General features: G+C 38.3%; 1 protein-coding gene across 7 annotated transcripts in view; it reads left to right on the top strand.

The window, feature by feature from the left end:
* Positions 1-15043, top strand: part of PHF21A (PHD finger protein 21A) — a 137318-nt gene that overhangs the window by 99348 nt on the left and 22927 nt on the right. For 5 of the 7 annotated variants that reach the window (XM_086748826.1, XM_086748827.1, XM_086748823.1 and 2 more), the window contains exons 6-8: positions 7543-7743; positions 11421-11675; positions 13473-13559. In XM_086748826.1, the coding sequence (XP_086604952.1) occupies positions 7543-7743; positions 11421-11675; positions 13473-13559 (543 nt within the window). The remainder of the gene's footprint in view (positions 1-7542; positions 7744-11420; positions 11676-13472; positions 13560-15043) is intronic. The other 2 variants (XM_086748828.1, XM_086748830.1) reach the window with 1 other exon arrangement.

Here is a 15043-nt window from a genome sequence, read left to right as displayed (position 1 = left end):
AGAATAGCAGCAGGATGCACAAGAATCCTGATGAAGCTAATTCATTTTTAGTCAAGGGACTGTGTTACTGTGCAGTAGTGCGCTGTAAAATTACTTGATGACTATCCTTTCCACTTGGGTTATTAAAAAAAATGAGGAGTTTCTGGATTAGAAACTAGACTTCTACTTAGGTTGATCGTTCTAAAACATGGAATAAGTTTACTAATTTAAATTGCTCTACTGTGCTTGCTTAATTTGGACAAATTCAGTTTAAATGATATCGCCTCAGGAGGCAAACCAGAGGCAGGAGAAGAGAAGCAGCAGGACTTCCCAGGCGGAGGGAACTGGCTACCGTCTGTAGATGCGAATGACTTTCCATGGGGGTGGTTGTTCCTGTGTGTTCTCCTACATAGGAATAATAATCCACAGTACTTTTTGTGCTGAGATTTTATATCCTAAGCTTCAGTCCATGACACATTTTACAAGATCACATTATACACTTCTGGAAAACTAAGTTTAGTCAGAGATCATAGAAACATACTTTATATTGAAGTACAAAAGAGCCCTTGTTTCGTTTCTGCACAATCTAGGTGGCTTTTTTTTTTACCTAAGGAGATTTTTTTTCCCCCTGAAACAGACAAATAAGGGTGGAACAATACAGAGATGGGCAAGATAAAAATCAAAACGAGCACCTTTTCCATGGTAGTCAGCAGTTTAATGTTTTAATTGATTCAGCCTTTTCATGTCCAGGTGATCCCCACATCCTTTTACCAGTTTGTATTTGTACTTGGAAGTATTTCAGGGAAGCAGAAAAACCTACAGGAAAACAAACCTTGGGAAACCTTGTCAAATTAAAAAAAAAAAAATTGTGCCTTTCATTCCATTCTTCTTTAATTACATTCAAAGTACTGCACTTAACTATTTTTCCTGTTCTGTTTTGCCTCTTGTCATACACTTAATTCTCCATTCATTAATTGCTTTATTGTTTAATTATTGTAGCTGTTCTTGCAAGTTTCTTTACGTTAACATAAGTAGTGGAGTAAGAAGTTGGATATTACATTTATTTAATATATAAGCTGTCGGAAAAAGTTGTACATGTGCTGCTCCTACTAGTTCAGTCTCTATTCCCTGCTTTGTGCAACAGTAAAAATTCTAAAATGAGAAGACAGTGATGCATAAGGCATTTCATGGTACAGCGTTCCCTTCCAAAAATTAATTGGTCTTGTGGTGCTGCAAATGGTAAAAGACACAATACTGAAGATAAAGCAATCAAGAAGTCAGATAAAGCAGAATGGCACAGCAGCTATATTTTTTGTTATTTTCATTTATAATTCTAGCTATGTTTTAAAATAAAATAAAAAATTATAAGCATTCACTCCTGTTAAGAATGAAGGAATGAACATTATTTTCAGAACTTAAGTAATTCACTTCTGAATGATTTCTAGCAATTTCAAGTAGTGTTTCTCTATCATAAAGAAAAAAATCCCACGTTCTTTTTTGAAGTACGTATGCTCATTTGTGAACTGTGTATTTGTTTCAGAATCACACCTGTAGTAATTATTTTAAATAGTCTAAAATATAATGAAGTGTAATAGGTTTACTCACATTTTTAATGACAAAAAATACTTTTCACATCAAATCAATGCTATATAACAATATATGTCTGACAAAATGTCAAAGTAGATTTTTACAGAATGAAGATTTATTTACATTTCATTTTACACAATGTACCCTATGCCATATTCAGTAATTATATTAAAGATATTAAGACTGCAAAGCAAGCTTCTGAATTTAGGGCGTACCAAATTTAACTGTACTGTCTTAGTCCACCTCTAGTGCTCACTGGTATCATGAATGTATTGCTCAGTTTATCCCATAGGACCCTCGGGCAGAGGGAGGAGAAGCATTCGGTTCCCCCCTAACATGCTCCGCAACTCCTTTTGGACATGCCGAAGAAGTGGGTGTGTTTTTGTGCGGCTGTTAGCGATGTCTTCTGTGGGCTGAATGTGGCACGTGCTCTTTGGGACAGTTACTGGGTTGTTGGCAGTGCACCCATTGACTGGGTATGGTTAAGATACCTGTGTATTTAACAAAAGCTTTAAAAAATTAGATTTTTAAACATAAAAAGAAACAGCGCACGTTTCAGTAGTTACACCCAATAAGACAGTCAAGCGTGAGGTGGAGGTGGTCTCCCAGTCCCACTGCTACGTTCCCATTCAGCACACAAGCACCGAGAGAGTCGTTTCTGGCTGAAGGATACAGGTGCCAGTCTGATCACCTTTAAGAAGCAGGAAATTGTACCACACTTTTTTCCTTGGAACAAGATCCTGTTTAATTTAGTTGGTTTAGATTCTTTTGTTGATGAAAAGATCTGGGCATGAGTGAAGCACAACCAGAAGCGCAAAATTCTGTAAAACTACAGGATAACTGCAGAAATAGCTGAAAATATTTCTATAGTCCTTTGATCATTCTTTCCATGGAATTTAATTCGTGTTGTTTTGTACAACAGTTTTTTCTCCTCACTGGTGTAGATTTTGCATCATCAATTTCTATAATTGCATTTCAGTATTTTAAATGTTAGATACTATCTTAAAGCAGTAGATGAGTGTACAGTTATTCTCCTTGCTTGTGATCTTTCCACTCCCAGATTCCACTCCCAAAATGCACCCTCTTTGCAGGTTAAAGACTAACCATGTCAGGGCTCCCAAATCTTTTCGCTTCTTTCTGCCACATAGGTTTTAGTGTCTTTCTGTTTTGTCAAAAAGCAGAGGGATTTCAGTTCTTTTTAGGTAGCAGCAGGGAACGGGACCGGCAAGGAGAGGGGAGAGAGGCTGGAAAGGAAGGAAGGTTGCAGAGCTGTGAAGTTCCCTCCATCCTCCCCACTCCCAACTTGGAGCTTATTTCAAATCAGTACTTTCTCTTACCATTTCATTTGCAGCAGTTGGCAACTTTTATATCAGAGAGACCAAGTTTTGGTCATTAGAGGGAACAGGTAACAGAGGATCTGTAACGCGTGACTTCATGGAACTGGTGGAGCAGGAAGGCGGGACGCTAGCAGGCAGATGAGCAATTCAAACCACATCAGCTTTGGTTTTGTGATGTAAAGCATAGGCATTGCAAGGCTGTTCAGTACTTTACTCATCTTTTTGGAAGATTTTGGCTTTTTTAAATAGATTTTTGAAGTTTAAAAACAGGCCCTCCTTTAGATATGTATGCTTTTCTGACTGTTTCCTCGATGAAGAAGAAAATGTGTCACCAAATGTAACAAGGGATCTAGTATTTTTAAAATTGCTGTAGTCAGAGAACTACTTTGTTATGAATTGATTGATTAAAATTGAAATAATGCTTAGCTAATAATGTTATACTTAAACCTTACTAAGCTTTAAATTTGCTCCAAGGACTTTCCTTATCTTATAGCAACATATTCGTGATAGTTTTTTATATGAGCACAGAGAAGACACCTTTTGGCACAGATATATGGCCAACAAGACGTAGAGGCAGTTTTTCTGCTTAATCAAACCAAAATCATCCTCTAATGCTGCGTTAGGATCTGGCCTGTGGCATGAATGAAAAAGTGGTATCGCTAAATGTCACAATATTGATTACAATTATTACCTTTAAGAAAGGGTAATATAAGATGTCGAGGGCTCTGTGAACTCAGTGGTGTGAACAGTTCTTGATGAGATCAGTGATAAAGATGTCAAGACAGCAAGAGCTGTACTATTCTGTAGTATGCTTACAGGGCACTGTTCCACAAATGGGTTTTGAAGTAGTCTGATGGTAACCATTGCAGAGGGCTAGCAGGTACCTTTTGGGTAGAATACAGTTTAGAAGAAAGGATGTGATTATTAATTTCTTTCACATTCTGGATGTAAAGAGAGGATTGGCATTTGAGGAAAATTCAGTGAACATGAAAGACACATGCTTTCCATACATTTGTAGTGTTACAGGAAAAGAAACAATTTTAGGAATATGGGGAGATTTAGAGCTTTCTGACATGCAGAAAACTGTTATGTTTTGTTTATGATGATGAGTTTATGACTGAGTTAATCTCTATTTAAAATTTTGAAGTTGTCTAAGTATTTAATTAAATATTCTTAAATAAGAGTGTGCAGGGAAAATGGCAGTGATTACATTTAAAGAAATATTTCTTAAGAGTTCTGTACTTTTTTCTGTACTTTTAGATAACCTCAGTCTCACTGGCACTCAATCTCTAAGGCACGTAGCTGGGACTTTTTGCCTTGGCAAATTTCAGTCATACGCATTCTAATTTCTGCAGCACAAACCGCCTTCAAAATTGATTAAGAACAGTCAACTTAAGAACAATTTTAAAACACAGTTTTAATGAAGTATCAAGTCTGACAGAGGGCAAGAGTACCTTTCATGCTGCCGTTGTGTTTCATCCCGTACAAAAGAGGCTCTGCTGATGCCGCTGCAGACAGGCACGTGCCGGGCTCCTGTGCAGCTGCGGAGCAGCGGTTCCAGCAGGACGCCGTGCAGGAGCCCTATGGTGTCGGGCCAGGGTGTGTGTTGAGCCATGCAGAGGAGGACACAGTGGAGGATGGTGCTGAAAATGGGTAGGGATCTGCTCTTAATTCCTGTGTAGGTGCAACCCTAAGAGTCTCATCTGGTTTGTCTAATTAAGCTGGGGAACTTTTGAATATGTTGTTCAGAGTCTCCCTCTTGATAACTACTAACAAACAGATAATCCCAACAGCCCTGCAAATAGTAAAATGACTTCCATAGTTTCAGTATGGTATTTTTACTGACAGTTGGTAGAAGCAGCTTAATAAACTGCGTAAGCAATTGGCATGCACTGCAAACTTCAGTTTTACTCTCTGAATCTTAAAAGCATTAGATGTTTCTTCCAATTTAATATCTGCATAATGGATATAGATGGCAGGATATGCTGCTGCCAGGCAGCTCTCAGCAGCGTCTAACAGGCTTGCGTAGACTTCCAAAGCAACGGCGGTTTTCCACTCACGTTATCCATCTTGTGCCAAATATGCTGAGCCTCATTTTTTGCACAAGGCACTAATAAAAGTTGTGCTTCGATCCCGTTTTTCCCCAACCCTGCACGCTGTCGTTCGGGCCCAGAGGTGGAACGGGCAGCGTGTGAACACAATGTGCCTCACCTCACTCCCGCCTCCGCTGGCCTTCGCCCTGCCATAGCAGTGTGGCAGAGGAGTCCTCCAGCCTGCCTCCCCCTCTCCTCTCTCTCTCTTTGAAAATTTTTTTAAAAGTCATTTTACTAATATTCCTCCCATTTTAAAGAACAAGATGGAAATGAGTTCTTGGGCCATTGCTGCTGATTTCCTCCAGTTTGAGAACCAGTAGAAGAGCACCTTTATCACTGAATTTCATACAGGCAGCTCTGGAAGAGAGAAACTCCCTTCCTGTTTGTGCTGGGTGCAGTAATTCTTTAACTTCCTGTGCAGTGTGTGTGCAGTCCATTTTTTGGCAGGTATATTCCATAGGGATGTTGCATTATTTCCTCTCTTACTTTACTCTGTTCTCCTCTCCTTCCTCTTGGGTTACTCTCTGGAAATGTTTTTTCAGCTCTTGTATCTGCTTGCTGACACAGCACTTTGGTTTGCATGTTAACGCAGCTGATCTTTTCAGAAAGCAATTTTAAATGATTGTTCAGTTATTATGTATAGGAGTGAACAGGTAGACATAGGCCATTTAAAGCTATGTAAAATATCAGAATTAGAAAAATGCTTTCTACACTCCTATTATTTTCTCCTTGTTGTAGAAGGGAACAATTTACAGCTTTTAGGATTTGACAGCTTTTAGCGTTTTTCTGGATGCCGTGTAAAATAGTTCCTTCACACTGCTGTCCATTACCAGCTCCTTGAGTTTTCAGTGAGGGTGGGCCTGTGTTTCTCTTGTCAGAGCTGAGCACACATCCCCCAGCCAGGGCCGTGGGTTTTGTAGAAGTCACACAATCCTCCTTCTGTACACCTCTTGAGTCGCTGAATGCAGTCTTTTGCAAAACAGTCAGTCATGTGAGCTCACACATTTGAAGTTTATGAAATTGGGGTGGGGTTTTTGTTACTGATGTGTTTTATTTGGCTTTTGAAAGTTCTAGTTCTCAAATCTGCCAGTTTGGCACCTTGCACCTTTTGTTGTCTTCTTCTGGGCTAGAGGTACGCATTTAGTGTGTGAGGCACTGTGCAGTTTTAACTCCTCATGAGCAAGATACTTGGAATCAAAAGTCTACAGTATGTCCACAAGAACTATACAGACAACAGATATTTTGTTAGTTCAGAATTTCATAATCCTGTGTGAAAGAAATCTGAGGTAAAAATTGTTTCAATTGGTTGTAAATAGCTGGATTTTTTTTCCCCTTCCAGCTCTCTGTTTTGTACTGTGTCTTAGTACTAACACTTCAAAACAAAAATCAAAACATTTTATGTTGTCAAAGTGGGGTTTTTTTTTCTTTTCCTTTCTGTGTGGGTGGAACTGCTTGGGGTAGCCTACTGTCAGCACCTGGCTATGGTAGAGGTGTCCTGACCATTTCTGTTTCCACTGGAGCTTTCTCAGTTGAGCCCCTACCACATTTGTTGACTTCATTGCACTCTTTGGAAGGCAACCTTGTCACATAACTGTTTTGGAATGTGCGTTTGCTCTTGATTGAGGGAGCTTAAGTATATATCTGAACCTCTTTAAAGCTGTCCTGATTTAGAGGTGGTTGGCGTGTAGGAAAAAATGTCTGTTTTCTATCATGCCTGCAGAAGGTAAAAAAAGTCTCATAGTGTTTTCACCCTTGTCCACACTAAAGTATGAACATAAACTGTGAGCCCTTATTACCCATGTGGTGGCATGGTATCTTATCCTGCTCTGCTCTTAAATCGATTGAGTTACTGTCTAAAGATACACAATGGCTACCAGGAGAAGAAGCTTCTTTTTTTAAGTACTTTCAAACTTTCATGGAAGCTATAATGTAATAGGAAAACTTCAAGCTGGGAGAAAGAAATCTATGCCATTTCCTTCCCATATAGGTAGCCGTAGCTGATTTTCTTTTGGATGACAATAATATTGCACAGAATGACCACACATTCGTGGCCTTCCTATTTCCTACTTTGCACTCAAACTGGCTGTCTCTCCATTCAGTTTTGATATCTGGTACAAAATGGCATCCCCATTGCCTTGAAGTCAACCCTGAGGCTTCAACCTGAAGTCCTTTTTTGTAGCTGTTTAGGAATGGTGCTTGTTTGAAGGAGTCAGAAACTTTGGAATCTGAATGCTAACATGTCTCAAGTGAGTATAGGTTAATGAGGCCTTGCAGTAGTTTGTGAATAGGCAGACTTTTGATGGGTGGGTTCCTGCAAGGACAACAAGGTCACCCTGCTTGGGCAGCAGTACTCCTCTGTGGCCGGTTTTGACACTGTGCCTATTAGATAACACTGATATTTAAAATTCCAAAAAGAGAAATCCCACTAAGCTTCTGAGCAGTTCTTTATTTACATTAAATAAATGTAACTTTAGGTCTTGTTATCTTCTCTAATATGTGCAGATAAATAACTGTCATTTCTGTTTATGTTTTTGTTTATCTGGTAGAAAAGAGTGGTGGAACAGCTTCGAAAGAATTTGATAGTCAAGCAGGAACAGCCAGACAGTAAGTTTCAAATACAGCCGTTGGCACAGTCAGAAAACAAGCTACAGACACCACAGCCGCAACCACTACAGCAGCTACAGCAGCATCACCATCAACAGCAGCAGCAGTCTACTGCACCCTCTCCAAACGTGATTGGATCACAGGTAGAAATCTTTAAAATAATTCTTTTGCTTGCCAAAGATGAAGTTTACAAAAAAAAAAAAGATAAGTGCAGAGATAAAATCGCAAGCTTTCACTTATGCCCATTTGCGTACCAATATTAACTTCTCCTTCTATGCATATGCACATATGGGTCTTGTGGAGTCTTGTGGAGTTTTTGGCAATAACTTCCTATGTGAGTCAAAAAAAAATTGTAGTTTTTATAAGTCAAATCATAACCATTTTTCTTAAAAATAAATGGAAGGTTAGCAAATGAACCTATCTTTTCCATAGGTGCATGAATGATTCTCTGTCCATACCCAGAAGGTCTCAAGAAATAGTAAAGACTTATACACACTGTATCAGGTGTATGATTTAAATACTTTTTTTTTTTTTAAGAGTAACAGAGTGCCCACCGTATCAGTGAAAAAAATTGTAAGAAAACAGTTCCCTCTTGTTTCTGCTTGGTTCTTTTTAAACAGATGTAACTCGTATAAAATAGTACTTACCTGACTTTGCAAGGATTTGTCTAAAAATGTACAATGTTAATTGCAAAGTTCAAGTTTTAGAAAGTAGTACCTTTATTGGGAAGGTGCACTGAATTTTGGTACGGTATAGGATTAGAGACATAAGCCCAGAACTCACCAGGGAAAGTGGTCTGCTTCTATTGAGAGAGGAATTCCTAGTTTCTCCTGTTCAAATACTTCAAATCCCAATAGTGTGCTAATAAAACAGCTAGAAAACGCAAGGCGTTTTGTAAAAAGAAGTGTGTATGAGGTCTTTTTTCCTGTTGATGCAATCTCAGCAACTCTTGTTCACCTGGACAGTCAGATGGCAGAATTCACCCGCGAAGTTTACTTTATGCATATTGCAGTGAATCACAAACATGGCTTTGACTGATGGTGATTCTTATCTTCCCTTTTCCTCGAAGCAGAGGAGGCAGAAATGGTTGGGCTGTTAGCTCTGTCATCAACTCAGTGAGTTGTTTTGGGTGCACTCTAAAAATGTATTTGTGAGGCTTAGGTAATTGAATTTTTGAGAAAAGAACAAAGAAATGAAGCAAGGAAAAGTTATTTCTGAGCAGCAACATCAATATCAAAGCTAAAACAGAAGAAATATGTAAATATTACTGTGTCCTAAAATGTTTATAGGCAAACAATGGATCACTCTTTGCTGTCTCACTGATCTCTTGTTTTCCAGTTAGGAGACACAACTGCAAAAGCAGTTTTATGTGTTTCTCTGTATTCCACACTTTGCATTCATGCATTAACTTCCAGGTCATCTCCTGGGTTGTAAAAATTGAGGGTTTGTTCAAAGTTAAAGAGCCCTCTAGTGAAACAGTCAAAAAACTGCTACACTCTTCTGACCATCATTGATACAGGTGTACTTGGAAAGTCATTACAAACGGAAAGGCAGGTCATCCTCTCATTTGAATAAATAAGCCAGCTTTTATCCTTAACACTTGTCTATTTTTATTTATGGTGGTATAATTCTGAAGTAACCTCACTTGCTTCTATACACATTTTGCATCTAAGGTTGTGCCTCTGTCCTGTTGCCCCTCAGTCTCTTTCAGCAAAGAAAAATCAAATATTTTATTTCTCTAGGAAGAGTTTTTGTGCCTACTTTTGTAAATAATACATCTTTCTGTATCTCAGTAAAGAGAATGTTTTCAATGGTTATTTTCAGAGTAATTCAATTTAGGAATCAAGGTACATATGCTGCCTTAAGAGTGACATTTTAATATACTTGGTATAGTCCAGTAATAACGGCTTTTTAAATTTTCGTAAAACACCAAGCCTGCTAAAAGGGCATATTATTGCAATGTTACTCTGTGAAATAGTGCAGACTTACTATGAATGTCACTTCAGCATGAATTCATGCATTGAAAACTTTTTAGAATAACCAAAGTAATTAATACTCAGCAAAGTAACAGGATATTCAAGCTCTGTCATCTGCTGACTGAAACTATACTCTTAGTACTTACAGGCTTAGTAGAACCCCTTGAAAGAGTCACAGTCTTGTGTTACATGATTGATTACACTTTTCTTTAAAATGTGTATGGATGAATGTAATGCTTGTGAAAATGATTCCATGTTACAGCTCACTGGAAAAGCTTGAGCAATGTTACTGCGTTAGGGGAATGGAGCCTTTTGCTTTGGAGAAGGGGCAGCAGAGGTCAATAAGCTCTTGAATCTCAGATAAAAAGTTAAGGGAATTGTTTCTGTTGCAACAAGGAAGAGTTAGTTATGTCTGGATTATTTATAACTGTATAAAATTGAAGCATGAATTAGCCTTTGATTTGGCATTATACAGTGTTTGATTTTTTTGCACTTGTGCGTAATTAACATTTAGGGGATATACATTAAGCATTATGAAATCAGAGGTGTGAAGGTAAATTGCGGTTTTGTTTAAGGAAGTAATATTGGTGAAAATATTAAAGAATCCAACTGGAAATAAATTTATATTATTTTATGAGAAAGAAGAGAAAGGCCTTGTGTGATTAAAATCAAGCTGTCTAAATCAGGCATGTTCAGAACATGAGAAAGACTGCCTGATCCCTGGTTCTCCATTTTTTCCTGTTGTAGAGCCTAGCACTGACGTCAGGAGGGAATGGTGGTTGTTTTATACTAAGAGCATTTGATCATGCCAGTAACTGTTTTAAAGATGCAGTGCCATTGGCACAATGGATTTTTTACATCAAACAGGAAAGAAATAAGCTCACTTGCCATTCTGTTGAGTGTCACTTGCCGTGAGTTTTCTGTGCACATTGTGTTCTGTTTTTATATGGAGACTCTATTGCCTTGTTGCTTTTTGAATGAGGCTCCTAATTGTCCATTTCTCTTAACATCTTAGAAGACAGGACATTTTAAAACAAAACTATGAAATCATAGTTGCTTTGACTTCAAAATTTGTGGGCATAGTGTATTCAGGCATTTCAGATAAGTGCTGGCATTAAGTGATTCAAAACCACTCTCGTTAAAATGGGCCAGGCGCAATCATGACATCACATATATTTTCCAGAACCAACCATTCCACAGAAGTTAAACTTAATTGCCTGCAGCTGAACAGACTAACAGGCAGCTCTTGCAACTTCAGGATATCCCTAACTGATACTCTTATGAAAGAAAGTTAAGGGCTAAATAACTGTATGTATGCCTAAAACTGAAATTTGGAATACCCAAAATCAAAATACGTTTTTGTTCCTAAAGAAACCAATTTATTAATGTTTTTCCCCCCTTCCTCTGATTGTGAGGATCTGTAAATAAAGTTTCCATGTGAAAATTTTAATTGGCGAGAAGCTAGTTTGCTGGTATGTTTCATAAACCTCCACCTTACAGGTTTGATATTCACTGTATGCTTGGAAGTAATATGAAACTAAAAGATCCAAAAATGCATATGCCACTACTAACACTTGATTGTAATTTGCTCGGGAATTTGTTTTGAAGCAATCTGTAATGCTGCGGATTACGAAAGTAGACCCAGCATGTGCCTCAAATGAGAATCCTTTCTAGCTATCCAGTTTTCAGAGCCTTAAGATAATGTGCTTGTCTGCACAGTAGGTAGATAGACTCACTGCTGCCTTTTCTTTCTCTTACTGTCTATTGTTTCTGACTAACCAGCCCACGTCCTGTCTGATACGAAGTGTCTCTGTCTCTTACAGTGTATTTTCTGTTTCCCTTAGAAAACTGTAACTACAGCTTCTATGATCACCACTAAGACACTACCTCTCGTCTTGAAAGCAGCAACTGCGACCATGCCTGCCTCTGTTGTGGGTCAGAGACCTACCATTGCGATGGTTACTGCTATCAACAACAATCAGAAAGCAGTCCTCAGCACTGATGCGCAGAATGCACCAGTCAACCTCCAGACAACAAATAAGGTCACTGGTCCAGGAGCTGAGGCAGTCCAAATAGTGGCAAAAAACACAGTAACTTTGGTAAGCGTTTCATGTGTTTGCCCTGGAGATATGTGTGAATTTGGTTTACAAGAGGGCTATTGGAGAAAAAAATAAGTAAAAAGTTAGATCTTTACACAGAAAGATGAAGAGTAGGGACATGTAAAGAATCTTCACTAGTTGACGTTGTTAAAATGATCGTCTAAGAGAACAGCATTTACTGTCTACATGGGTTGTTTTTACTGTTTTCCTTTATAGAATTAAATCAGTGCTATCATCACCTCTGTGTACAGTTTCCCCTGTTAGTAACTGTTAGTCACGGGGAAGTAATGATTGTTTTGCCCCTACCTATGTGACTGTGTTCTGCAGAATTTCTGCTCTTTTCTTTGGTAAAGGAGATGTCAAACTTTGTTTGATCAGTTTGGATTTTCATCTTAGATTTTTTTAAGTCAATCTCTCTCGTTCCCTTTGTCTGATAAAGTCTCTGGAGATAGACACATAACTTAACTCTGCCCACTACTATGTCTTCACTCACCACTTTTTCGTATACCTGTGCGTATCCTGTTTCTTTAGACATATGTTTTGGAAAGTGCTTTGATTACATCACACACGCTTTTTCAGAATAGTTAGCCACCTAGAAATAAATGAAGCAATGGTTTATAATTCTTCTATATAGGCTTCTTGGTCTGGAAATCAGGCATTGTATAGCATCATGACAGGAAAATTTTACTCCTGGAGTAAAGGCTGAGGCTTCACTAAACATAAATCCAGTTTATCTTTATTAAAAAATACAGTTTAATAATGGAAACTGAAGATATTTTGCTTCCTAATGAGGCACATGTTTGCAATCAGAATAGAGAAGACTATTTGAGTGGAGTTTTTTCTACTGCCATGTCATCTTCTCTTTTGCCATGTCATCCCTTGCATCACTCTCATCTGTCCTTTGTGTCTGTGCTTCATTTCTTTGCTGAATTACTTACTTAGGTTTGGGGAGGTCGTTCTGTTTTAATAGTAGTCCATGATTTGTGTTTCTGTAGCAAATTTCATCAAAAATCTCAAATTATTTTTCCAAGCATTAATTAATCAGTACAAGACCTTTTTGAAGTAAATTGCAATCTTACGTGAGTGGACGGAAGTACAGAAGAGTGAAAACTAACATGGACATTGATTTCAGAGAATCTCACCAAGTACTCAACTTGGGGTAGCTAGTAGTGCTGTTCAGAGGTTAATCATGTGGTAGCTCCATGCAACTCATTTCAGTTAGACAGGGAAGTAGTTAGGATGCCTTGAAATCAGATCTTAATTGTTTCAAATGAATGGCCCTGCTTCTGAAAGTTTCAAGTTGTACATTTAGAGCCCCTCAGAATGTCATTAATATTGCTAAAAGAGTTGTAACTTTCATATCTTTTCTGTTTGCGTGAAATGCTCTTTTGTTCCTCTGTATGCCATACAGTATGAAAGGACAATGATTCACGTAGCTGGACATCAAAGTCTGTTATTATTTTCTATCTGTTGTAAAGCCAATTTTTAACTTTTAAAACAAGTAGAAGTTTTCATTATCTTCAAATGAAATGGTTTTAGATTGCAGAGCACAGTAGTTAGTACAGTTGAACTAAAAGGAAAGATACCTTCACTTTATGGAGCAAGTTGTGTAGGAACTGGAAAGTAAGATTAGCTCTGTCTTTAATACATTTCTAACAAGGAACTTGTTACTGTGAAAAATTATTTATAGAGTGGAAAACCGGGGACATCAGGTCTGAAAATACATTCAGGATGTTGATTTTGGTGAACAATTTCAAAGCTATTTTCCTCTTCCTGAACTGTCTTATATTCTTATAGCAGGTTCAGGCTACGCCTCAGCCCATAAAAGTGCCGCAGTTCATCCCTCCTCCTAGACTTACTCCTCGTCCAAATTTTCTTCCACAGGTGAGTGAACAGAGAGCAAGCACTAGAAGAAGGAACTTAATTATAACATAGATGGGAGATACTTTCTATGAACATAATTTTTGTCAGTCTTTATTGGTGGCTTGGTGAAGGAGACAATTCATCCTCAACAGGTTTGTGGGTGATGCCAAATTTGAGGGTGCAGTCAATATTCTTGATGGCAGTGCTGACATTCAGAGGGCCCTAGACAGGACAGAGGGATGGGCCCCAGAAATCTCTTAAGCTCAGAAGAAGGCACAGAAGAAGGCAAAGAAGAAGGCACAGAAGAAGGCAAAGTCTTGCACCTGGAATGAACTAACCCGCTGCATAGGTACGGGCTGGGAACTGTCTGCCTGGGGAGCCACGCTGCTTAAAAGGTTTTGGTTGACAGTAGCTAAACTAGCAATGTGCCCTGGCAGCAAAGAAGCCCAGCAGCATATTGAGCTGTACCAACAGGACCACAGCCAGTAGATTAAGGGAACAGATTATCTACTTTCCTCAGCAATCATAAAACTGTATCTGATAGACAGCATGCAGTTTTGGATCCCCTGGATGATAAATTTGAATGAATCCAGGGGAGGAAGGCCACTAAAATAGCTGGGGAGCAGGAATATATGACCTGCAAGGGGAGGCTGAAGGATCTGGGCTGTTCATTCTGGAGAAGAGGTTTGGGGGGTACCCTAACAGAAGCCTTATTTCCAGTATCCACAAGAAAATTAATAAGAAGATGGAGACACAGGTGCTTGACAGGAGAATTATAGACAATGATCATAAATTGGAATTCTACTTCTGTGCTGTGTAATAATATGATAAGTACAAACCTAACGATGGTCAAGAAATAATCAAGTGTGAATAAGCATAGTATGAAAGATTCTTGTGGCTCTTTTCTTTCTTGTGAAATAAGAAAAGAGTAATGACTGCATTGACCTGACCCTTTTGCACTTTCAGTGAAGGATTAGTATAATATTGGCAATTTTTTTGCTTAGCAATATTGGTTGTGGAGATGTCTAAATAATATATAGAGTTGACAAAGGTAACAGTTATTTGCTGAAAAATTTAATTATTTATTTCAGGGCACAATCAACTGTTCATGATTTCTTAGAAGCTCAGTATAAAGCCCTGAGACACACTTTAAACATAGCCTGGGTTGTGCCTGCAAATGCTACATGAATTTTTTGGCTTGCAAAACCTATCTATTGATTTAGATACAGATAAGGCACTTGGCAATAAACGTGCAATATAAGTGTTTGTGCATCCAAACACCATTTCAGGGGCAATGACTGCATATGCAAATGTTATGGATGGGTTTTATGCAAGTAGCTTTGAAATTGTGCTTTTTCTTCTTAGGAATAGCATACTTAGGACACTACGCTAAAAATTACATTCTATGAAAAATCAAGCAAACTTCTGCAGATTATACAGGCTGAATTGAAAGACTTAGTAAAAAAGTTCATCTGAAATACTGATATACAAATCTCTCTCTCTTT

This window comes from Chlamydotis macqueenii, chromosome 5 (genome assembly GCF_036417535.1).
Source record: "Chlamydotis macqueenii isolate bChlMac1 chromosome 5, bChlMac1.mat, whole genome shotgun sequence".
In the NCBI taxonomy this organism is placed as follows: Eukaryota; Metazoa; Chordata; class Aves; order Otidiformes; family Otididae; genus Chlamydotis; species Chlamydotis macqueenii.
Note: the sequence above shows the minus strand (reverse complement) of the source record. Positions and strands in the feature narration are given on the sequence as shown.